At 40.0% G+C, this 25883-nt stretch overlaps 3 protein-coding genes across 4 annotated transcripts in view; all 3 read right to left on the minus strand.

Annotated features, from left to right (window-relative positions):
• The window catches only part of LOC135209113 (uncharacterized), a 330064-nt gene that overhangs the window by 262492 nt on the left and 41689 nt on the right, over nucleotides 1-25883 (minus strand). The gene's annotated exons all lie outside the window — the stretch shown is intronic.
• Nucleotides 1466-13061, minus strand: LOC135209111 (UDP-glucosyltransferase 2-like). 2 transcript variants are annotated; one of them, XM_064241739.1, is made up of 8 exons: nucleotides 12924-13061; nucleotides 12742-12808; nucleotides 11599-11821; nucleotides 9828-10446; nucleotides 9341-9439; nucleotides 8583-8706; nucleotides 7391-7610; nucleotides 1466-2521 (listed from the first exon to the last, which is right to left on the minus strand). In XM_064241739.1, the coding sequence occupies exons 2-8, from the start codon at nucleotides 12785-12787 to the stop codon at nucleotides 2230-2232; spliced, it is 1623 nt and encodes a 540-aa protein (XP_064097809.1). In that variant the 5' UTR covers nucleotides 12788-12808; nucleotides 12924-13061; the 3' UTR covers nucleotides 1466-2229. The 2 variants fall into 2 exon arrangements, with proteins under 2 accessions (XP_064097809.1, XP_064097811.1); XM_064241741.1 differs by lacking the exon at nucleotides 12742-12808 and having other exon boundaries at nucleotides 12924-13045.
• On the minus strand, nucleotides 14634-18790 carry LOC135209009 (UDP-glucosyltransferase 2-like). The gene is made up of 6 exons (XM_064241544.1): nucleotides 18582-18790; nucleotides 17107-17722; nucleotides 16720-16818; nucleotides 16308-16398; nucleotides 15830-16049; nucleotides 14634-15292 (listed from the first exon to the last, which is right to left on the minus strand). Exons 1-6 carry the CDS (start codon nucleotides 18788-18790, stop codon nucleotides 15004-15006), a joined length of 1524 nt encoding a protein of 507 aa, XP_064097614.1. The 3' UTR covers nucleotides 14634-15003.

Raw genomic sequence — 25883 nt, forward strand, 5'->3', positions numbered from 1 at the left:
CACACGAGAACAAATAACAAATGCAATAAAAACCCTTATGGAAATCGCAAGTGAATGTGGCCTAAACATGAACAAGGACTAGAGTAATATACTAATATACAACGACTGGTACAATATCGATGATGTGGAGATATGGAGCACATAGAAGGAATAAAAATAGTTAAGAATATTAAATACTTAGGAGTGACAATCAACAACATGAAAGACTGCTTCAGAGAACAGATAAAAAGGGCCCAAATTAAAGCAAAACAGATGGCAAATAGGGCTAATGCAGTCATCAATAAAAGCTGTAGCAGAGTAAAAATAGGAAAATTGCATTGGATAGAAATAGCGATGCCATCATTCATGTATGCCATGGAAGTCATGAAACTTGACAAGAAAACTATAAATGAACTTCAGAAGATAGACAATCAAGTAAATAGAACAATTTTGAAAGCGCCAAGTTACACAGAAAGTTGTGCGTTAAGATCTGAAATAGGGGCCTCTTCCTGCCACTCAAGAGATATCAAGAATAAACTATTCTACCTGAAACATACACTGAAGAGTGGTGGAAATAGGCTCCTATATGAGACAACCATGGATCAGTATGAAAAAAAAACCCTGGATAATACAAGTAAAAGAGTACATGAAAGAACTAAACATAAACTTAAGTAAAATTTAAGCAGTTAAAGACAAACCGTTAGAGAAATAATGAAGAATTGGGACAGTAAAGCATGGCAGAAAGAAATGAATGAAAAGTCAACGATAAGAATCTACAGAAAATATAAAGAAAACATAAGAGAAGAAATCTGGTATGACAACACTGAAAAAACAATGCTGATCAGTAGGGCCAGACTAGGTATACAAGGATTAAATATAGAAATAGGATAAAAGGAGAAGATACAAAATGTTTATGCTGTGAGGAACAAAAGGAAAATTTAGAACATATCTTACTTTACTGTCCAGCATAAAATGAGATTAGAAATAGATATAGCTTTATGCAGCAACCTTATCAAGAAAATAAAGAGGAATTAGTAGCAAATATACTCTTATTGGTAGATCTACTGAGGGAGGAAGTGGAGGATAAGAAAGATTTTATAAAAGAAATGTAGAAGTTCAGAGAGAAGAAACTCAAACAAACACAAACAAAGGAGAAATTACAACAAGCAAGGGAGCCATTGCAAAGGCATATCCCACCAACTACTACTACTATTACTAAACTCGGTTACGTTCTATCTAATTAAAACTGCGTCTTCCCCAGTAGTGGGACTTTCAGAAGTCTGATATAATATTATATCAAATCATATATTATATTACATTATACTTTATGTATTGTATTATTATGTAGGTCCATGGCAACCGTTTTGACATGTGTGAAATACTTAGGGACATTGCATTTAATAATATATAAATCCATTTTTTAACATAAGTAGCAATTAGTCGACAGTGCTGGGTTACAGAAATGGATAATATAAATAATAAGATATACAGTGTCAAATTTATTTAATTCACCCAGATTAAGGACATTATAGTATTACATGTTTTACAGTAATATGATATATTTAGTCTTATCGTCATGGTTATCAACAGATCTTTTCATTTATGCCTATTCTAATTGTTGGATTAATTGCACATGATTTTTGCTATACTTCTCTTATTTAAATCTTTATAATAAAAAAAACATATTTGTGACTGTGTGCATATGTGTGTGTTTGTATGTTCATATGTGCACCTATATTGAATGGTACTAGAAATGTAGTTTGAATTATGAAAGGAGATTTATACATATTTTAATTCATTTGGAAAAAATACATGAGGTATGTTAAGTATACAGAATGAGTATTAAGTACAAAATTCTAAAGTAACATTGCACTCCGCCCCCCCCCCCCCCCCTTACTCTCTCTCTCTCTCTCTCTCTCTCTCTCTCTCTCTCTCTCTCTCTCTCTCTCTCTCTCTCTCAAATATATTAAGTATTTTCTTGTTTTATATTCTCTATGCAAATCTTCATATCATGGACGTGAGGCCGACAGCCTGACCTTTCAAAATCCAACGTTTGGAAACTTGGGAATCTCAGTGGGTCACAATAAGACACCCAAGTTTATCCTTCATGCCTTGAAACCTGAGCTACTAGAGTGAGAAACAACACAAAAAAAGCTACAACTGTTTATCACAGACATCCAACTACTGTTTTCCTCCTCTTCTTTATTTTAGTAGGACATCTGGCTGCTACTGTTTTCCTCTAAACTGCTCCTAACTCATCTTCTTCTTCTTACTTTTCCTTCTCTGAGGGCAGCACCTGCACCTTCCCGCGCAGAGGTAGTAGCAGAGTGCTATCCAGAGGTGGAGAGCCACTGCCCAGAATACTATTACGTCTGCTCCCACGTACTGCAGGAAGTGCAGTTTCCTGCCTGCGTACTCGAAGTGAGAAGCATTACGCAGGTTGTGACGGATGGCGTATTCCACCCACCAAGCGGCTCTCTCTTTCGGGCTCTCCTTTTGGTCCTTCAAGGCTTCCGAGACCTGCTTCAGCTTGGCTGCATAGCTGTTGACGAATAGATAACTAGATAAATAAAGCTAACAGTCTCCTAACATTACTGTACAAAAGTTGTTCCAAATACTTTTCCCTTCTTAACTTTACAATAGCAACCCCCTTTCAATCTGACACGCTACTAGGCCTATTCTATCCCACATACTATGTTTTCTGTTTCTTGTTGATATTCTTCCACTACCATCTAGTTTTATGACATATTGGCGGTCTCCTTTCATTTCAATGACTTTTGCAATACGATCGCAGGCCTTAGAGACAACATTTTGCACTGCTACTATGGTGCCCGTTTGCAGGGGGCGGAGTCTCTTTGCACTCGAATCATGATGGAACTTGAAGTTTCAAATTTCCAAGTGTCTACCCAATCTTCCCTCCTCTTCTTTCGATCATAAGTCTGCCCACTGCTCTGTTATCTTATGATAGCTTTTAATCAAGGGGACTGAGTCTCTGAGTTGTCGTCCCATCGCTAATTGTGCCAGCAATTTATCGATGTTCCTTAGGCGCGTATTTCTATATTGCAAAATGGCTCTGGCAAAACTGAGTCGAGGCTTCCGTCGCTTCCTGTGTTATCTTGAATGGTTCTTTTTGCTGTACATACTGCTGCCTCTGCCCTCCCATTGGATTGAGGGTAATGGGCTGAGGATATTCTCATACTAAGCCCCCATTTCTGTGGGAAGCTAGCCATTTCAGTGCTTACCAAATTGATGCCACCATCGAGGGAGATTTCTTCCGGGGCACCCCACTGCATGAAGTATCCTTGGAAGAGTGGGATCAGCTTGGCAGAAGTAGCACCACTTGGAATAAAGGCAATTTCCAGCCAACCAGTAAGCCTATCTGCATATGCCAGATATTGTTTTTCACATATTTGAAACATATCCGTGACTGTCTGTTGAAAAGGATATTCAGGGGGTGGGGTAGGCAATAGTGGTTCCTTTTGTTGGGATGGCGCGATGACGTCACATGTTCTGCATTGTATCCTCTTGAGTTTCAATTGACCCTCCATCCCAGGCCAATACACAGCCTGTCATGCCCTACGAATCATTGAATCAGAACTTTGGTGGACTGAGTGTAGGTTAGAGACAACTCGGTCTCGTGGTAACACAGGTATCACTAGAAGTATGTGCCCTTCATCATATGAATACACCACCAGTTCGTCCACGATGCCAAGTCGGTCCTGTACGTTAAAATATGGCTTTATGCTGGAGTCCACTAAATTTCTTGATACCGGCCAAGAACCTGCAGCTACCATACTTTTTAGCAGCTGATATTCCACATCGCCTTAAGCAGCTGCTTTTACAGAATTCCAGTCGAGGGTTATGACGTCATCACTTAGCGACATGATCAATGCTGCAACACAGACTCTCAACCTCCTCCCCTATCTCACTGTCACTCTCATTTATTGGGGTCCTGATTACTGGGTATCTTGAAAGAGTATCGGCTGTCGAGTTTTTCTTCCAAGGAATGTATTTCACTGTGAAACTGTATTGTAATTTTTTTTCCTTTAATCGAAGCAAACGAGGATTTGCAATGTCTTTCAATTCTCTATCACCGAACACTTTGACCAGCGGACGGTGGTCAGTAACAACGATAATATTGGGACATCCCAGTAGGAATAATCTAGTTTTCTGAAAGCACCATACCATGGCAGCAGCCTCTCCTTCAACGACTGCATAATTGACTTCTGCCGAGGTTAAATGTCTACTTCCACAGAGCGCAAGCTTCCATCCTTCTTTGCAACAAAATGAGACTTTATCCTCTTTGCAACTGCAATGTTGTTGTAACACCAGAAATCCCATCCCATCACGCGACCAGTCAGTGATTACCACAGTTCACCTAGATTTATCATAATAGGCCAATCCATCCCCAATCAAATTGCATAGAATTTCTTTAGTCTTTTCGAATGCATCCTGAAACATTTCATCCCAGTATACCTTTTGATTGGTAGACTTTTTTAGGAGGTCTCGAAAGGGTTCCATTAGTTGAGAGGTAGCAACAAATGGTGCCAATTGGTTTACGAGGCCAAACCAAGACCATATGTCAGCGATGGTTGGTTGATTTGGCATTGGGAAGCTCTTGATTGCAGACAACTTTTCCTCACCTGGCTTGAAATTGTCCCAACCTAATTCATAGACTACAAAGTCTACTTCGCGTTGTCAAAATTGAAATTCATCAAGATTGAGGGTAACTCCGATCTCTTCACATACTTGTAAAAAAAACTTATCGTGTAATAAAACGCTTCTTCCACAGTATCATCATATAGGAGAACATCATCGAAACATTTAGATTTTCTCGGAATGTCTGCTATTACATCATCAAAGCGCTTTAAGTATACATCCGAGGCAGAGACATGTCACATTGGGGTCCTACAATACTGGTACCTACCCCATGAGAATATGAAAATAGTCAGGTGCTGACTCTCCTTATCTAATTCCACTTGATGGAACCAGAATAGGCAGTTTTGTATGAACGCACGGGTACACTGGATGCCATGTTGAACGGGGCAAAAGTGTGATGAGTTTCTCTTTTACAATATTTGTTTAGCTATTGGTAATCCACTCTTCTTCTTGAGTTTCCATTCCTTTTAGCTACTACCACCATTCGAACACACCAATCGGTTGCAGTTCCTGTAGGAACAGGCAGATTATTCCCAGTTTTACATCGTCGTCCAGCTGTTTCTTTACCTCTTGCTCCCAATGTTTGGGAATTGGATTTGGTATATGGCATGCGTATGGGACTGCATCAGGGAGAAGGTGGATATGGTGTGGCTTTCCCTTCATTACCGGTAATGGATTCCGTTTAATATTGAATACCGTACCAGAAAAACGCTCCAAAATCCACCTTTTGAGCTTAGGTACATTGGCCTCCTGAGGGGAGAACAGCAACTCTATGACGTCATGGGTGTTGCTCAAATCACTGGTGATGTCATTGGCATCCACACTATTGGGCCGTTCCCTACCAATATTATTGACTGAAATTCCGTCTACCTTAACATGATGGGGAAAGTTTGCATCCACTAATGCTAAACACTTACATACATCTATAGATAGGTATAGCCTAAAGACACCGCACACTACTAACACCTCTATGTTTAGAGCATTATTTCCCCAATGTTATTGTACAACGTACACTACCCAGTACTCTTATGGGTTTTTTGGCAGCATGATTAACTTTGGCGTTCAAACGACACAACTGTTTCACGTTCAGTCCTAATTGATGCAAAATCTTTTCTCCATAATACAAACTTCAGCCCAGTATCGGCAATAGCATCGATAAATGCTTCATACATTGGTACATCACGTCTCATTCTATGTTCAACTTTTACGCGCACATGTGGTAACTTTCCAGCCAATGCTGTCACCTGCTGGACCCCACAGTGCTGCACTAACGTGTATGCCGTCACCGACATGGTGTCGTCATCATGATCAACTTCAATACCTGCTGCCTTGTTATTCGCACGTTTTTATCTGCAATATCTAGCTAAATGACCCTTTACACCACACTTGTGGCAACACACTTCACTTGCATAGCAGCTAGACTTATTTTTCTCATGAATGCGCCCACAATTATCACATCTTTAACCTGACATGAGTAGCTTACTATCCTTTTGTCGATGAAGGCTCGATTTTACTACCGCAACATCACTATATTCTGTTTCATTATTATTATAGGGCAGCAATTCTTTCCCCACCTTGGCAGTAATGAGTCCCTGCTTAATTTTGCTGGCCCCACTATCCCTTTCAGCTGCCTCATATATTTCACACTTCTGTAGTATTTTGGCGACACTTATATTTTCCATAGTCTTGGAGTATTTCTTGTTTCAACCCACAGTTATTTAATCCACTGGCTAACCTGTGAGTCAGCATATAGTCACTCATGTCATTTTGGCACCGAGGGCAGCAGAAAGCACAATCTAAAGCCAATTCCTGACACCGATGTACATATGTCTTTACGGGTTCCATAGGCCCTTGCTGTGCACTAAAAAATTTATCCCGCAGACTTACACGGTTCACAGACTTTTGAGTTACTTCTTGGACGGCATCTAATACCTGACGTAGAGAAAAGCTTTCCATTCATCGGACGTGTAACAGGCATCCAATGCCCTTTGTAACTGATCATTGCAGTTCAAACGAATGCTTAGCACAGCATCTTCAGTAGAAACCCTGCCAATTTGGAACCAATCTGTCATAGACCTATGCCACTTCCTAAATGCTCCTTGTGACATTTTGTACAAACATTTGTTGGGCATAATTGCTCTCATACCTGAGGGGGCACCACTGCTCCGTCGCTGCTGCAAGAAAAGGTTTGCCATGGCTCTCAGAAGGTCCTCATTCCCACCATTGGTGCGGCTACGTGCAGCCCATCGAAGGCCCCCTCTTCTTGGTGTTGTTGAATATCTTGCACCCGACATCTTGAAGGCTTCCCGGGTCCTTATATCACTGCACCATGTATGCAGGTTAGGTATACTCAAACATGAGCAATATGCAATAGCTGTATATTCACATAATCTAATACATGATGGGCAACAGTGCACGTGACAATGTTGAGGTCACACTTACTCCAGCAAGACTGCCCCAGACTCAATTTCTCCTGCCTTAAACACATTTTGGCAGGAATACAAGTAACTTTCATATGCATCATATGGAAACTTCCTACACATACATATTCACATGTGGTCTAGTGGTCGAGTCAGTCAGGTCAAGTTAACTTTACAACAGCACCCCTCTTTCAATCTGACACGCTACTAAGGCTATTCTATCTCTCATGTGAAGGAGATGGGATTCCAGTGACCTCATAACGTGAACCAAAGATTCAAAGACATTCACATGGTCTAGTGGTCGAGTCAGTCAAGATTAACAAATAACTTACAATGGATTGTGCAGGAGAGTCTGGATAGCCTCCAATATACTTTCAGTGGTCATGTCCTCCCAGTTGACCACCAGCCCAAAGCCCTTGCTGGCCATGCGAGCCGCATTTCTGTGCTGGTCGAAGCTCACTGGAACGGCAAGGACTGGAACGCCGTGATACTTGGCTTCCTGAGTCCCTAGGTTCCCACAGTGAGATATGAAGAGCTTGGTTTTCGGGTGACCTGAAGAGGTTTTGGCAGTGAAATTCAGTGTTATTCTTTTGCTAGTAAAGACGCCACAATGAGTTACGTTCCAGAGAGATATTTGTATGTTGAATATTTAAGTACAGTATGATATAAGGCAGGGGTTCTTAACGGGATATCCTGAGAACCAAATGCTTGGGGTATGGGACTTGATCTCTGGATATTTGTATCTTAATTGATTTTAATGTGTCAATATATACATGGGTACATTTTGTAAGTGAATAACTATATCAAACTATAAACGCTTTTGATGTTCTTGCATGTTCTGTTCATAATTAAAGCATGTATTAAACTATGTTTATCAAGCTATATTGTCAACACATATTACTTAATGGACTTAACCAAAGGGTGTATGGAACCTTATTCGGCAATACATTAGAGGTCTGGAGTCATCAAAAGGTTAAGAACCTCTGATCTGATGTCAATACAGTAGTGTACGTTTTTATCATCCTAAAACACAATACACTATACATACAGTATTGTATTTTATAGAGTATTTCATTAATATAAATGGTACAAAAAAAATTGAGCTTACAGGTGGCACAAGGGAGAGTGCTCTCAACACAATTTTAATATGCAATCCCATTTGTTTGCATCTCTGAATGTTCGTAAGTAGGTCGGTGTTTGTGAGGTTCCCTTATCTTGATACAGCTCATGCATACTGCTCAAAGGTACAGATCTGCTTGATGTCCAGCAATGTAAGAACATGATCATGATAGGAATGTTTTTGTAAACAATTTTCTACAGCATTACAATTTACAACTTATAATATGTACAGTTACCAGTGTTCATGGGAATTCCCAACAATTCTTTAGTAACTTTGCATGTATAGAGTTCACAGGACAGTAATTTGTCTCTACCAGTGCTCTAAATACCTATCGACATTCATAGAACTGAAGGCCACCAGAGTGAGTAAGAGTTGTGTGAGAGAAATAGAACTGTGTCCCTTACCAAGAATGTCCTGCTGTGGCAACCAGCTCCTGGTGATGACGTTGGGAGGGAGGTCCAAGTCGTCCCCTTCGTATTTCCAAATGACCTTTTGGGGGACACGACGAAACGCCTCCAAGAACATCAGCTGTGGAAGGATGGAGTGTTAGGAATACTCTGAACACGAACTGAATCTGTCCACCTTAAGCTTTTCTAGACACATGTTCTTTGGTATAGCTTATATGAGTGCAGTTCAGGGATGCCATTTTTGTGGGCTGGGGTAGGCTCTTCCCCTCTCAAGACACTGATGGCCCTGCCAAGGATTGTTTTGCCACTCTAGCCTTTGAAATAACAATAATAATAACAGTAAACTTTTCACTCCAGTGAACTCAATACAGCTCTAATGTGGCTTCAAAATGCTAAATAAGAAATGTACACAAATTTCCAAAAATTTCTCGGGGGTGCTTACAGCGGGGCCCGTAGCCCTAGCTGCTCGGGCTTGCTTCGCTCGCCACCCCACCCATACCATAAATTCTAAACCTTTGCCCCCCTTCACATCCCATCCCCGAGAGAAATCTGAAGTGACACCACTGGTGCAGTTATGCTAAGTGTCAAACATAAGAGCATGAGAGTTCGAGCTAATTTATGCTTTTCATACTTATTATCATAAATCTTTCATCTTAAATTTACAACAACTCCTAGTTTCAGAGTAAGATTACGCAAACCTTTTTTTTTTTTTAGGCTGTCTTTGCAATAAGTGCACCTGAATACAGAAACCTAACCTTATTCTGAAGGGGTATGTCCTTGGCTTTAGCAATGCTGCCTAGACTGAAGTACAGGATACCCTGTTCGCCTGAGGAGTTTGCAAATTCTTCCAGGTCCTGCAACAGATCAGAGGTTTATGTTACTTATAAAAGTTGAGCTTTTTATGTTAATCTAAACATCTCTGTAACCAGCAATGGAGTGTAAGGTTTAAAGAAGAGACCATTAGGTAGACCCAGGTGTCTGAAAGACAGCTTATTGAAGTGTCTATACATAACAGGAAGAAAAATTAATTACTTGCTGTCATTCCAAAATCTATGTAAAGTAAAAGCAATCTGCTAAGAAAACTTGAATGAGTTACATGCTAAAAATATAGATTTTCTTCTGGAGGGAAACTTTACCAGAACTATTGTTTTAAAGAAAATAAAATTGATACACAGAAACATTTCACCCTAGGAAGGCATGCAAAAAGTTTCCCATATGGGGAAAAAATGTTTGCCTTCTCACCTTAGGCAACGGCTTTGGTGGCCTAGCATTTATAGTTCCAATTTCCACCTGAGTGGGCAGCAGAGGGACAGGCCCATCCAGGGCAAAATGCCCATTAATTAGAGTCAAGTGACTGCTGTCATAGAGCTCGGGTATAGATGGCATCTGAGGGAAGAACTCTTCCACAACGCTCCTGATGATCGGCAGGGTTGTGCGCATGTAGAGCTCGTAGGTGGCCCACGCCACCCAGGGATTCACCAGCCTCTCCCAGAAGGTCATGTGCTCGTCGAAGGACAGCAGGATTGAGGGCGTGACGGACAGGGGGAGCCAGTTCCCCTGCCTGGCGATGGTGAATATCTCCACGCCGGGCGTGCACAAGTCGACGTAGACGCCCTCGAAGTCCAGCAGGAAAGGGAGGGCTATCTCGTTGACGTAGCTGATGATGACGATGGCGTCGAACTCTCTTCTTCTTTCCCAGAGCTTCAAGATGTCTGCGTTCCGCCACATCGTTCTTCCGACGTTGGTGGTGACATTCACGATCCAGTTGAAGATGCTGAACATTCCCCGGTACTCGAAGATGTTGAAGCCCTCCAGGTACTCGATGGGCGCTCCCGTCGGGGTTTCTGTGACATTCGGATGGCTGGGAAGGAGAGTGAATTGGTTCTTTGAGACGTAATGATGGCTGGAACACAAAATCAACTTTATCATTTGTTATTTATTTATTGGTTCTTTGATGGCTTGTTCTTTCACGAGTTTCCGACCTGGCATATCCTGATCTGTAGAAGCTTGTTGTACAAAGTTAATAGCCTCTGAAGGCTTGTTCCACATGTCAGAACTGCACATTTTGAACGATAATCATAAAAATACTAATGGCTGGCTAATTCCAGCTGTTAAAACCTGCAATTCGTTGCTGTAACAGGTACTGAAGACTGATGGATTAATCAACTCACAGACAAGAAGACGAGTTGACTGATTTCTGTACCAAGGTAAACATACGAGTACTCTACCTCCCGTAAACACAAGTAAAAAATGCGCTAATGAGTTGTCTATACAGCAGATAGTGCTGTATGAGGTGCGGCCAGGTGATGGAATGTCTTGCAGTGTTGCCAGATGCACGATTATGTCTAACTTTCACTTTAAATTAGATGGAAACTACTGAGGCTAGAGGGTTGCAATTTGGTAAGTTTGAAGATTGGAGGGTGGACGATCAACATACTGATTTGCAGCCCTCTAGCCTTTGTAGTTTTTAAGATCTGAGGGCGAACAGAAAAATGCGGACAGAGAGACAAAGCATCTCGATAGTTTGCTTACATAAAAAAATAAATAGATAAATAAAAATCAACCTGTGATAATTAAAGGAAGAAAATGTGGAACCAAAACAAGATTTTCCCTGGACCCTTCCTGAGCTGAATGTAGAATTTATATTTATATTTATTTATATTTATTTAAGTTTACCATTTATTTATATTACATTGTCTGTGTTTTGCTGCTAGCACCTCTGTTGGTAAAAGTTATATAACTACAATTGTCGTTCCGTGAAGAGGAAGTAAGCAATAAAATGTGAAGTTATTATCGGCTTTTTACTCAAGCATCCTTCCATATATTGGCCATTTTTCAACAATGGGGCTGAAAGTTTCTAGGCTCAAGAACCTTGCAAAAATTCAGAGCGGTTTTAGATATCATTGGCAAGGCGGACACTACAGATGCTGCCTTCTCAGCTGTTTATGTGCGTATGTGTGTTTGTTTACATTCTAACCAAAGACTAATCACGCAGGGCCATCGTAGTACTCACGTGGACGAAGGTTCGAAAGTAGACACGAGCGTGACGGAATGCCCAGCGTCGCCAAGGGCTTCCGAGAGGGACTTCGTCAGGTAGTAGAGGCTCCTACTTCCGATGGGACCCAACACCAGCACCTTGTAGGAGGGATCTGCCCTTGGGGATTCTGAGGAAGCTCCTGGAGCAGTGGACAGAAGGGCTACTACCAGAGCCACCGGGAGCCAGAGCGTATTCATCTCTGAAAGATTGATTGTCAAGGAGTTTTATATGTATGTGTCTGGAGTTTACTTTCTGCCTCTGTTTTCCCAGTTCATGGAAACCTGTATATATATATATATATATATATATATATATATGATATATATAAATTTAATATAAATAATATATACAGGTTTTAGGAATAGGGAAAACAGAGGCAGAATGTGTACTCCAAAGCTTGATAGAAGAGAGAAAGGAACAGAATACGTGTGTATTTAATAAGGAGAGAGAGAGAGGATAAAAAGTGATGCGTGATAGTATAGTAAACGTTAATATTGTAATAACCTGTACTACAAGAAGTGTTAGAAATTCAATACATTCAACTTTATTATCATTATTTGTAAACGTAACAAAATGATACAACAAACAATTAACAAGAAATGCATCGGAACAAAGATGAAAATAATATGAAAAATATCGACAAATCACACGAACCTTTGCAACTGCCCACCCTCAAACAAGCAGCGAGGTTGTGGGTGGGTGGGTGATGAGGGGAGGAGCAGGCAAATGCCAGAGGGGGTTTGGATTGAGGTTGGGTTGGATTTCTATCCCTGGGTTATCTAGAGTAAGGAAGGAGAACAATTGCACTGCTATTCACTGAATATGACCACACCTGATGTCTGTTAATCATACAAATGCGTTCATACTCCTTATATATCATAAATAGATTCTAAAATGGTCGATGATCACGTCCAAGTGCAGTTCTCTCCACCAGCCTTCGAAAGCAGAACACAGAATGATTGATATAGCTGATTGCGAAGCGAATTATCTGGCGTTACAGGTGATGGAGGCTATGACAAACCACACCACTAAAGATAGACCTATGAGGTATATTAACGTAGCGTAATCGGTTTCTAAAACTGCAAAAGGAGTAACTTAAGAGATTTCATTCAAACTTACCGTTAATTATTTTCCTGAAGAATGCAAGGCATTGATGACTTCTCATGAAAGCTCCTCTAGTCAGCTGCTGTTGAACCAAAAATTTCCTATTATAAGCATTATTTTCACTTCACATTAAATCCATAATCTCGGATAAATCAAAATGAAAACGAACTTATAATCTTCCTCGTTCGTTTACTCACGAAAAATAAATCCAGTGTCCGAAGGAATTTCTGACCAAGACTAAATTCTTCTCGATGATGCTCGTGGCCTTGCTATTGTTCGGCATCGAAGTATGACCTCTTACGTCTTCCAGCCATGCTGCATGAGGGACGTGCGTGAGTCCCTTTGGCCTTAGTTGTCGTACGCTAAATTGCAAATCTTGATTCGTATCGTTATCACAAATCACGTTCCCTTTTTCATTAATCTTACTGAGATATAATTCAAATTTTAAACGTATCATATATGAAATATGTTATCAATGACGTACCTATTCTCTAAGGCTGAATCAAGAGCACGTAAGCAATCGGTTTCATGCGAAATACTTAAGACTAAGCCATGGCCAAAGGAACGCACTGAAATAAGTGATTTACAAGGAGTTTCGTGACGTCTGCTGAGTAACAATGAGATGTGTTTTGTAAATTACTACACACACACGGGCGCACACACACACACACACGCAGCTGTCCGTGCTTTCATCAATCGTAGACATATATAAGGTTTCTAATTCTGGTTCAAATAACATTATTATAATCCGAGTGCATTTTCTGTCTGTCTGTATAAGCGAAAGTGTTCGAATACGTCTAACGAAAGCTACTATTTTTATTCGTTTTTGTTAGTACGTTAGTACTATGATATAAGATTGGACTAAGATCTTCACACAACTGAATTTCTCGGAGACTACTGAAAATATTTGTACCAAATCTCCAAGAAAAATCGACCGTAATTCAAGGAGTTACTGAAGGGGAAAAAGATATCTTTTTTACCCTACGTAAACTGCCGAAGACAGAAGTGGTAAACAGAAAGAGGAATGAGTGTGAAAACAAGCAGTCACTTTTGACTGAGCCAAAGGCTGCCACAGTTATAATAATCGCGAGAACAGAAAGGAATCTTTGCCCATCTTGGCAAAGGATGACCCCAGCGTCTTTCGAGCGATGTGTCCGAGTGGCCTTGTAATTTGCGCGAGTGGATCTTGACAAAATCTGTCTGTCCCATCTACAACATAGAGGGTATTCTTGTATCCATGGAAGGTGACACACACACACACACACACACACACACCACACACACACACACACACATATATATATATATAATATATATATATATATATATATATATATACATATATACACACACACACACACACACACACACACTATATATATATATATATATATATATATATATATATATATATATATATATATATATATATATATATATATATATATATATATATATATATATATATATATATATATAAGCGAATACCGCAGGTAAATAATAGTCAGAAATCCAAGCGCTTTCGTCTTTACTAAGTCATTGTTCTTAGTAAAGACGAAAGCGCTTGGATTTCTGACTATCATTTTCTGTGGTATTCGTTATTATTTAATGAAGTCACGTGCATCTACTGTGATTTTTTAAGCATATTATATATATATATATATATATATATATATATATAATATATGGGGAGATAGATAGATATATATACACAAACCTTGTCTTCAGAAAAACGAACAATATGCCATGGTTGTAAATAACGAGTACCACGAATTTTTCATCAAATTCAGTGGCATGGCAGTAGTACTACCTCACTTCAGTGCCCAGTCTGCGGTATTACCTTTCATCTTTTGATTTTCCTGATTCTTGTCAATAAATCTTATTGGTAACCTTTCCTCTCTCATCCTACGCTTGATTTCTGGTCTCTCTCTCTCAATCTAATCTGTTCTAAGGTCAAATGAAAGAAACAGTTCTGTCCAAAGTCTGTCTTCTGCTCTTTTATTAGATGACTTTGAACAACAGAGACAGCACCGTATGAGTGAAGATTAAAAACACATTTGTATCAAGTATTTTTGGCAACCAGCTAATGTCACTCTACTGATTTTCAGCTGTTTTTGATATACCAAGTGACCATATATTTTGAGCGATGTTACACCTGCAAATGGGTCTCCTCCACACTTCACTTCTTGCTCTTAATATAACTCGCCTCTCCTTCTCATAGCTTGCATCCTCAGATTTGACTAGTAGGTACTAGTACTTGCAAAAGACACATTCCATTCAACTGACTTTTTCCGTCCTGCTCTCTGCCTCCTTTCTCCCCTTGCCACAGTATCTGCAGAGTCGTGCGCAGACAGAATAAAGAATTACAAGAACTGCTACCCAGAACGCGATCGCATCTTCCTGTATGTACTGGAGGAAGTGCAGTTTCTTGCCAGCATACTCCAGATAAGAGGAGTTACAGGCGTTACTCCGAATGGCATATTCAATCCACCAGACGGCTCTCTCTGCTGGAGTCTCCTTCTGGTCTCTCAGTGCCTCGGAGACCTGTTTCAGTCGAAAGGCGTACCTGGAAAGAGGTTGTTCCTTTAGGTCTATAGCAGAGCACACTGGCATGGATAGGTTTATACTAGCAGGAGCTGTTAGCAGTGCAGACCAAGATAATAGCAAGTAAAGCTTCCTAGGCCTAACTGAACCTTAACTGAGTGGTTTGAAAAGCTAGTGTCTCTGATAAATTAAGGAATATGTAAATAATGAAAGAAAATTCTGCTTGTATGATTCCTCAAGCAAGGGCACTCAAGCCTAAAACTGTGGATGCCCTTGATGCATAGGCAGTTGTTTAGTCAAAAGGTTTAAGGACAAGAAAAGGGAAGGCTTTCTGTGCCAACAATCACTGCTCTTGCTATGGACTCTAGTTTTATATTTACAGGTAGGTACCTGATCTCCACAATATCTTCAAAGGTTGTAGTATTTACAAGTGCTGTATGAGAAAGAAGTATACAGTATAATACCAACAGCTATTAATGATATCCCTTCAAGTCTTACAAGCAGAGAAACCAGAGAAGAAACCCCTGGATGGTAAACTAGTTAAATATTCAAAGCTCACGAAGTATCGTTGAGTATAGTTTGGGCCGCGTCTACTATGGCCTCTGTAGTCATATCTTCCCAGTCCAACACCAAGCCAAACCCTTTCCTAGCCATCCGAGCTGCATTCCTCGGTTGGTCAAAGGCCACTGGAACAGCCAGGACTGGAATGCCGTGATACTTGGCCTCCTGAGTTCCAATGTTGCCACAGTGAGATATGAAGCGTCTTGTCTTTGAATGGCCTGAAAAGACAGATGATAAAGGCCAAGTCAGTTTCTCAATATAAAGAAATGAGGTGTTTTTTAGTTAAAAAGAGTCTTAGACTATCATCACAAGGAGAGGCGCACTCCCCGGGAAAGATGAGAATGGGAACTGGGGTGATCACTGCAAATTCCCTCAGGAATTATTTTCCTGAACACAGTCACATCGAGTTTAATCTTGGTATTTCTCAGGGTACTTCATTTGGACATTCAGTTTCACCAGTGTTTACACATCTATACAGATCATGCATGTTGAAATTTTCCAGTCAGGCAGCAAAATAATATTGTCTAGATAAATCCTAAGTTCTGACAACTCATGGAGGGGATATAACTGGAAAAACAAAGCAGTTTTGTTACCAAGAACATCTTGTTGTGGTAGCTATCTCCTCGTGATTACATTTGGTGGAAGATCTAGACCTAGACCCTCTGAGGAAGTCTTCTGAAAGCCTCGAGAAACATGACCTGGAATAGTAATGGTTTGTGACCTATCAACTTTGAACGTATTCTGATCTTAATCTCATAGCATTCTTAGAAATCAGAAACTTGTTATAGATGGAACAAATGACTCAGTTCCATATACAGTACAATGCTAGTTCAAGAACAAAGTGTACCTTGTAAGAAAATACCTGCAAAATAAAGTTTAGGTCCTCACCTTCAGATGTTGAGGTATGTCCTTAGCTTTGATAACACTACCTAGACTGAAGTAGATGACCCCTGCTTCGCCAGACCCATTAACAAACTCTTCAAGATCCTGCGAAAAATAATAGTCATCGTTACAAATCTAGTAATCTAGTACTTAGGATACTAACTTAAGACAATTATTTTACTAGATACATATAATAATTGTGTTAGGTCTCAAATAAGCCGTTGCAATGCCCACCTTCTAAACTAGGTTTGTTTTCCTCATTCTACTTATGCGGATCTAATAATCAGCATGTTCTCATAGAATTATAATTTTAAATATATTTTAAAAGACCACTGTCAAATATTTCTGGTGACATTCAGTTACACTATATCCATCTATTTCATCACAACAAACCTGTTGCAATGGCTTTGGAGGTTTAGCGCATATAGTCCCAACCTCAACCTGAGTAGGTAGCAGTGGAATGAGTTCATCAAGGGCAAAGTGCACATTGATGAGCATCACATGACTGTTTTCATACAGGTCTTGAATGGGAGGCATCTGCGGAAAGTACTCTTCCACAATCTTCTGAATTAAGGGCAGAGAGTGCCAGTAATAAACTACGTAGATAATCCCACTCATAAGTGGGATGACCAGCCTCTCTAGGAGGCTCATGTGCTCATCAAATGGAAGCACGATCGATGGCACTATTGACATGGGAAGCCAATGGCCGAGATGCGACACGGAGAACAGCTCTGTTCCTGGAGTGCAGAAGCTGATGAAGGCTCCCTCGTAATCCAGGAGAAATGGCACAGCAACCTCATTGGCATAGCTGATGATCACAATGGCATCAAACTTTCGCCGTCTCTCCCAGAGGCGTTTCACATCGGCATTGGTCCACATCACGGGCATGATCTTCGTGGCTTCCATATGCCACCCCTTCATGCTCAAAGGGTGTCTCATGTCGAAGAAGTTGTAATCTTCCAGGTAGTCCACTGAGGCACCAGTGGTGACTTCTGTGACCATCGGGTGGCTGGAATCACAGGGAAGCGAGGTCATGGAAGCGTGGAGTTAACTAACTGGGAACTATATAGTGATTACTGTAATGTAATGCTCTACTCTAAGGTTAAGTTTCTTTTTGGTTTTTTCCAGAATTGTTTCTCGAGTATCTGATTTATTTGACTTATCTCAATTCAAAATCAAAACTTTATTCATAAGATCACAACTAATTGTATACATGTACAAAAAATACAAATATATAAATATTTGGTAAAGTAGTTTGTTCCTAGATTTTATGACCTGATTGAATCAGCTAACACAGAAATAGTCTAAAATGTCTTTCAGATGTACTGTATAAAATGAAGTTACATGACTAAAGTATGCTTTTATAGTCAAGAAGTTTTCTATCCCTGATAAATTAATACCCCATACTCTCCTGAGACTAAATAAATACCCCAGCTGGTAGAGGTTATAGGAGTGGTGGTGGGGTAGTAGAACTAGTCTTAGCATGGCAGGAGGGGGCATAGAATATCAAAGTGTGTTTTATACAACCCCCTGTAACATCCTCAAAGAGTATTCTGTAATAAAAACTTGAGAGCAACAGAAAAAATATCGTTCACTCGGAGGGGTCTAAAAGTTTTGGACAAGGGTATTACTAAAGAGTTTGTATTGACCGAAATATACAATTAAAAATCAGATATGGTAGTTGCAGGCTAGAGCACATAAATTCAGCGTGTGCTGAAATGGGAAATGAAAGTCGTCACAAGAGTTTATAATACACAACGAGATTTCTGAGTCCTGGAAAGGGGTCAAGTGTGCATGTACAGACACTATTCTGCTTCGCTCCACGGTATAGGAAGACGCTGCAGCCATCTAGAACCACTCTCGCTCACCTGGAAGATGGTCCGAACGTCGAGAGGAGAGTGACTGAGTGTCCTGCATCTCCCAGAGCCTCGGAGAGGGATTTGGTGAGGTAGTACAAGCTGTGGGTGCCAACTGGTCCGAGAACCAACACGCTGTATGGGCCTAGCGCTGAGGCGAGGGTGACTGACAACACTGCAGTCAGGAGAACTCTTAAAAGATGGACATGCCACAGCACCATCTTCGCGGGATGACCACACTACGCCACCTTCAAGTCAGGATCAGATTTAGAAAGGTGTTAGACGTTTATCTTGTAATTTCTCTCTTAAATGCACTGCTTCGGGTAACCAGCAAGGATTCTGAAATGTAGACTATAGGCACTTACACGAAACAGCGCAGGATTCAGTCATGAAAATGCGTTTCATTGGAAGGTTTCAGGAATGTTTCTCTCAAAGAGCAGAGCTAAACAGTAACATTATCTTCAGTGTCTTGCTATTACCACTCTGCTTCAATACAAGGATACGTGAGTTAACGGCTACATAAAAACAACAGGATTAAAGTTATCTAAATGGTGCTAGTTGCCAGCAAATGTTGGAGAAGCTCCGTCTGCATAATGGCAGTTGTACACAGGATCCCTGTACTTACTAGAGGTTGAATAGCTTTAGGTAAATAATAGTTTGTATACCGGCTTCATCAGCCTGAGTGCCTTGTGTTTGCACAACCAAATGACAACAGTTTTTATTTATTTATTTATCTATTTATTTACTTATTCATTCATTCGTTCATTCACACGATCTTGAAGCGTCAGTTAACACTCAATTTCGCTCAATTTTCTGCTAAGTTGGCCCTCTCCCTGACTGAAGAACTAACTCAATTCTTCTCACTGTATGTTATCTGCTATATACATGCACAGATTAGACCTGGTCATCAGGCTTTTAAGCCGTCCCACGCCGGCAATGGATTAGACAATGACTCAGGAAGGGCAAGCAGTGAATTTGCTAACCAGTGCATTTATAGTTCTTAGCTTACTATGCTGAGAGAGAGAGAGAGAGAGAGAGAGAGAGGATATGATTGACTCCCTCATTCGAGTGTAGTAGATATTTTCCATTTAGACCGATATTTCCAAAGTTAAGTTATTCTCTCTCTCTCTCTCTCTCTCTCTCTCTCTCTCTCTCTCTCTCTCAAACTTCGTATCAAAACTGGCCAAAAGTTGTTCACACTGCCTATTCAGTCAAGTCACAAGTTTTTCCTTCTTTAACTGTAAGAGTTTTGTCTCTGCAGAATGTTAAATTTAAAACTCTGAAAGACCATTTCAACGAGATGGTAATCAACTTCACTAAATGTATACTTACAAAGATAACGTTCGCACACCGAGGCGGTTTTCCGTTCTCAGCAGTATGGTCGACTGAACTCGCTATAGGACGCATCCAGCTCCTTCGTCTGTTGAACCCGAACTACTACTACGATAATAATACTGTCTTCGAGCTTGGCTATATGACCTGTTTTAACATTCTTCTCTCTCTCTCTCTCTCTCGCGAAATTGGTATGATAGGCAACAATTTTTCTCTTATCCTATGTTCGGTGAAACTGTGACCCACGAAAGGTCAAAATTTTCTCAAAAAAAAAAAAAAAGGTAGGAAGTTTAGGCACTGGAATTAAATTACAAAATAATTAAAAAAATCAATTTATGTTTTACCTTAAATCTCACTGTTTTTCGCCTCTAACGCAAATAGAGAAGAACTATAACCTAGAGTTCTTTTCCCACAACTCCCTATATACACATTTGGCCAAACATGCAAATTATTAACTTATATATAAGTTACTTAAGATGGTTCGATGTCCTCATGAAGATAGAAGCAGGAAGTTCATCTTCTTCTTTGCCTTCAGCTTTTCCCATTTCTAAATGGGGTCGCTGTTTCTAGTCAGTCTTCTTCATCTTCCTCTGTCCCGTCCATCTTGTTCTCTTAGACCCTTTTCCTTCATGTCATTCAATCATTTATCTTTAAACCAAACTTTTTGGCCTTCCCCTCCCTCTTCTGCCCTCCACCTCCATGTTCATAATCCTCTTACATACGTGTTCGTCTTCTCTCCTCATGACATGAAGCAGGAAGTGATTAGACGTAATATATTACAACGAATAAGAAACGGCACCATCATTATAGGTCACTAAAAATAAAAGATTAAACTCGGAGGGAAAGTTCTGTCCCATTTGTGAAATACGGGTGAACGAATATTATTTACAATTGAACAAAATTAGTAACTCGCAATAAATCTATAGTACAATCAATGATGAAGAAATGAAAACTTTTCTTTTAATGGAAATGTAAATCCTTTTATGACACTATATTCGACTGGGTGTTTTTTTTATATAGTGTGAGGTTCCGGGTTGCATTCTTTCATCTTTACGAGTCCATCACTTTATTATTAGTAGTATTTTTTTCTATCACAGTCATTCAACTCGACTGGGTAGTTTTTCATAGCCTGGACTTCCAGGTTGCATCTTGCCTCCTCAGAGGAGTCCATCACTTTATTTACTACGTGCGCTGTTTCCAGGAGTACACTCTTCTGCATGAGCCCTGGAGCTACTTCGGCTTCTATAGTTTTTCCAGGTTCCTTTTCAGGGATCTTTGGATCGTGCCTCCTAATGTTCCTATGATGATAGGTACAATTTCCACTGGCATATCCCATATCCTTCTCATTTCTATTTTCAGGTCTTGATACTTATCCATTTTTTCTCTTTCTTTCTCATCTACTCTGGTGTCCCATGGTATCGAGACACCAATGAGTGATACTTTCATTTTGGTTTTGTCAATCAATTATTAGATTATTAATTATTTTATTTTATTTATTTTATTGTCATTATTAATTTATTTATTATTATTATTATTATTATTATCATAAACAAAGGGATTAATTCATTATCATCATAAGTATTGTGATTATATTCGACTTAATAGCTCCTTCGAGCACCGGTCCTCATGGTGTGCACATAACCTGATCGTCTCCCCAGGATCGGATCGAATGTGTTACCATCTCTCTTGCAAACCAGCAACCATCACCCAGCGGCCTCTATTTAATAATTTGTCCGTCTACCGATTCAGCAAAATTAAAAAAAGCTATGCAAACCAGCAGTCTTTTAATAATAATTTGTCAGTCTATCGATTCAGTAAAATAAAAAAAAATAAAAACTATGAAAATGTTATTTTTTTAATGATGTATCTAACTAAATCAAGATGATAATTGCACGAACAAAGTGAATTGTTATGTGCTTGTCACAGACTAAAGCAAGTTGGTCTGCTCAGCTTATTGTTCTCGATATATCTCCCAGTTTCTGTGATTTCCTATTTATCTGATCAGCATCGTCTTCCTCTTTTTCTTCTCTTCATTATAATCATTATCGTTATTTTAATGAAAAATAGGAAAGGACGTCATAAAATTTAAAATGCTTCCCAACAAGCAACGAGCATTGCCTCATTAGGAGCTGGCATAGATCAATAAAAATTTGCGTTAATTTATTATAATGAAGTACATATCTATAGCTGGTTCACTTAAGGTAGATTCGTGGATGAGCCAAATGCTTACGAGACGTTTGTTTGTTTTTGGAAGCCTCTGATTGGTTGGTACCGGCAGGTAGGCGGCTCCCAGCCAATCAGCGTCCGCCAACGAACGTCTTGCAGGCATGGGGCTCACCCAAGAATCTACTTAAGTGAATCAGTCATAGATAGGTATATTCATGCATGAATATCCGGTAATCAGGTAGGGTCGTTCGCAAATCACTTCGTCTTTAATCACCCGATTTGATAAGGCGATTGGAGGCTTCTTGAGTCTTGCAGTGAAATTCACCCCCCCTCCCCCTCAACCAAGGTGTCTGGTTTAAATAGGAGGAAAGCGGTATGTGGCATCTGCCGATGACCATTACACTGATTTCGATATAATAAATCGAGTGTCAAATTATTCAATATTCTCTCTTTCTCTCTCTCTCTCTCTCTCTCTCTCTCTCTCTCTCTCTCTCTCTCTCATCTCAACACACACACACACACACACATGTTTACCCAGTCATGGTATAACTAAAGCGAACCTCTCTTTTCTTTTTTTTTTCTTTTTTTTTTTACACCTTACAAGAGTCTTCCTATACCCCCGCGCCGCCCGCCGCCCCACCCTACTTTCTCATGCCCACTTTCCTTGCCAGGAGGGTTTTCGCAATGTGGTCTGAGGCAACAGCAGCTCTTGCAACGCTTTGCAAGCAGCCTATGAGAAATGATTGCAATCTGCGCTGTCACTGAACAATGGAGATTATCTTGTGGCCAGAGAGAGAGAGAGAGAGAGAGAGAGAGGAGGAGGTGGGGTGAGTTCGGTGGGGGTAAGGAAAGGAGTTACAAGGATTAAGATGTCTCAAACACTTGTTAGACCATCCTAAGAGAGGAGAGAGAGAAAGAGATAGAGAGAGAGAGAGAGAGAAGAACTAATAATACGGTGAGTGAAAAATTAGTGGGAGAGAGGGAGAGAGAGTTGCAAGGATCTAGGATGTCTCAAACGCTTGTTTAGACCATCCTAAGAGAGAGAGAGAAAGAGAGAGAGAGAGAGAGAGAGAGAGAGAGAGAGAGAGAGAGAATGAATAATACGGCGAGTGAAAATTAGTGAGAGAGAGGGAGAGAGAGTTGCAAGGATTAGGATGTCTCAAACACTTGTTAGACCATCCTGAGAGAGAGAGAGAGAGAGAGAGAGAGAATGAATAATACGGCGAGTGAAAAGTTGAAGTGAGAGAGAGGGCAGAGAGAGTTGCAAGATTAGGATGTCTCAAACAATTGTCAGCCCATCCTAAGAGAGAGAGAGAGAGGAGAGAGAGAGAGAGAGATAATACGGCGAGTGAAAATTAGTGATAGAGAGGGAGAGAGAGTTGCAAGGATTAGGATGTCTCAAACACTTGTTAGACCATCCTAAGAGAGAGAGAGAGAGAGAGAATGAATGATACGGCGAGTGAAAATTAGTGAGAGAGAGGGAGCGAGAGTTACAAGGAGATACAAGGATTAGGATGTCTCAAAGACTTGTTAGTCCTTCCTAAGAGGAGACATCGAGTGCTCACTATCTGTAGGAGCAGGTTTTACTGTGCATTCACAGTGTCCTTCTAATGATTTTGTCTAGCTCTCTTTTAAACTCTTCCACACTGTTGCTGTTTACAACTTCTGGTGGGAGTTTATTCCACGTCTCACATACCTTGTACGTAAAGAAGTTCCCACAATGGGATGTGTTGTATCTCTTCAGTTCTAGTTTCCATCCATTATTTCTTGTTTGGTTTTCGTTGAATGTAAATAGGTTACTGTCTACTTTTGTTTATCTTTCGGTATTTTGAATTTTTCCATTACTTGTCCTCGCAATCGTCGTGTTTCTAAGCCATACATGTTCAGCCAAAAGGAGCAGGCATCAAGAAAGGACGTGTTCCCACCGTTGTAGTTGTTGTTATTGAAGTTTACTTTATTTACCAGACAATTAGAGGGATCTGACCGTTCATGGATGATTTATGGCTGAGAATATTAACAGCAGCAATATACGCTTGGATGGAGCTCGGTAGATCGTCATAATGGATTTAGATGTGTCTAGTAGCAGCGATGACGAGCAACCCTTTATCACAGTCCAAAGTAACAAACAGAAGAAAAGGAAAATGACGAGCAGTGCTGAAGAAATTATTTTAGGTGAAGGTTCTACAACAAAGAAGGTAATGTTATGAATGCTAAAAGGCCTCGGCTGTATTTTCCAAAGAATGCTTTGGGCTTCCACGATCAGGTTCGATGGGCAGTTCGGCTGTCCAAGTGTCATCCTGAATTTGAGGTTCTATTTAAGGAAGGGAGAAACATCCCATATATTACAGTGATGGATGAGGTAGCTGTTGGGTTTTTAACAAAAAGGGGCTTTGAAAATATTGTAATGGAAAAACCAAAGGAACCGTTTGGTGTATGTACAAAGGTAATTATTTTTGACTACCCTCCTTATTTGGATGCAGAGGATGTACTAGTTGACGAGCTATTCATATAGGCAAAGCGTAGAAAAGTTAAAATTAGTAGTGAGTATGTCCCTAAACCACTGGCATATCCCAAATCCTTCTCATTTCTATTGCACTTATTAAGTGTTGCAAGTGGGGTCATATGGGCTGGAAGTGCTTAAATGAGCATCGCTGTCGATTTTGTGGTAAATCCCCCGAGTCGAGGGTGTGTGGTGACAAAATCAAGGAAAAGGAAACAATCGAACCACAAAATGTTGTAATTGTGGGGGTGCGCATAATGCCAGCTCTAGAGTGTGTGTCCTCGAAGGCCCAAAAGTGATCGTTCCCTTAAGACAAATAATGAAAATCCAAGAAATGATAGCTCTGCTTTTATTCATACTCAGGTTCCAGTGGTTAGGGAGAATTTCTGGGAAAAGCGTATGGAACAGCGAACAGCAAAACCAAAGTTTGGTCAAGAATAAATCTCGTGAGGAGACGCAAGTTCATTATAATAACTTTATTTCAGAATTTCGTAAAGAGATTGAAGAACTTAGACAAGCCGTGTTAGGTATTAAGAGTACTATGAATAGTATATATTTGCAAAATAAGGTTATTCGTAATGAAAGGGTGACTCAAAATGTTGAGGTTGCAGAGGTATATGATAATGGTGCTGGTGAAAGCCCAGTTGCATGCAAAGTTGGCTTGTCAGCAAATAAGCCAGATTATGTGAAAAATGTGGTAGGAGATTTTACCCTCATTCTTGATGCGATAACCGAATATATGGAAAGTCCAACCAATGAGCTAGAAATGAATATTCTTCATTCTGCAAGTCAGTTAAGAAAGAGTATTACTCAAAATGGCACATAAACTCCGTATTATATCATGGAATATAAATAGTTTAAGAAAACTAATTACTGATTTGCATGCATATACTAGGTCTACAAATGTTGATGTAATAGCCTTGCAGGAAGTATAGATAGAAACGTTTCATCACTACAAATTAACGGTTACTATCATTTGGAATTACAAGCTGATGAATCCACGAATTGCAGAGGTTTAACCATTTACATACGGAATACTATTCCAGCATCATACTACTATGCTAAGTCAATGGCACTGAATGTTTGGCTATTAAAGTAACACTTCAAGATGCAGAAATATATATTGTTAAAGTTTATGTACATGCAGATTCTTTGGCTATTGAGGATCTACCTGATGTCATTTATTCTGAGGATTGTGTATTACTCGGTGATTTAAATGCTAGACGTATTATTCTTGGTAGTTGCTCCCAAAATCACAATGGAATTATTTTAAATAGATTTTTAGATGCGGTTGAAAATGCGTCTGTACTTGGTAA

The sequence above is a fragment of the Macrobrachium nipponense genome, chromosome 37 (assembly GCF_015104395.2).
Source record: "Macrobrachium nipponense isolate FS-2020 chromosome 37, ASM1510439v2, whole genome shotgun sequence".
Taxonomy (NCBI): Eukaryota; Metazoa; Arthropoda; class Malacostraca; order Decapoda; family Palaemonidae; genus Macrobrachium; species Macrobrachium nipponense.

Bases quoted from the DNA above. Each gene is read 5' to 3' on its own strand.
- LOC135209111 (XM_064241739.1), bottom strand. From the start codon at position 12,787: ATGAGAAGTCATCAATGCCTTGCATTCTTCAGGAAAATAATTAACG. The intron at 11,822-12,741 runs GTAAGTTTGAAT...TCAATCTTTCAG, and splicing joins CTTCAGGAAAATAATTAACG to AGATGAATACGCTCTGGCTC. The intron at 8,707-9,340 runs GTTAGGTTTCTG...ATCCTTCCACAG, and splicing joins ACATACCCCTTCAGAATAAG to CTGATGTTCTTGGAGGCGTT.
- LOC135209009 (XM_064241544.1), bottom strand. From the start codon at position 18,790: ATGGTGCTGTGGCATGTCCATCTTTTAAGAGTTCTCCTGACTGCAGTG. The intron at 16,399-16,719 runs GTGAGGACCTAA...TTGTTTTTCCAG, and splicing joins ACATACCTCAACATCTGAAG to TTATATCCCCTCCATGAGTT. The intron at 15,293-15,829 runs GTGAGCTTTGAA...ACCTCTTTCCAG, and splicing joins ACTATACTCAACGATACTTC to GTACGCCTTTCGACTGAAAC.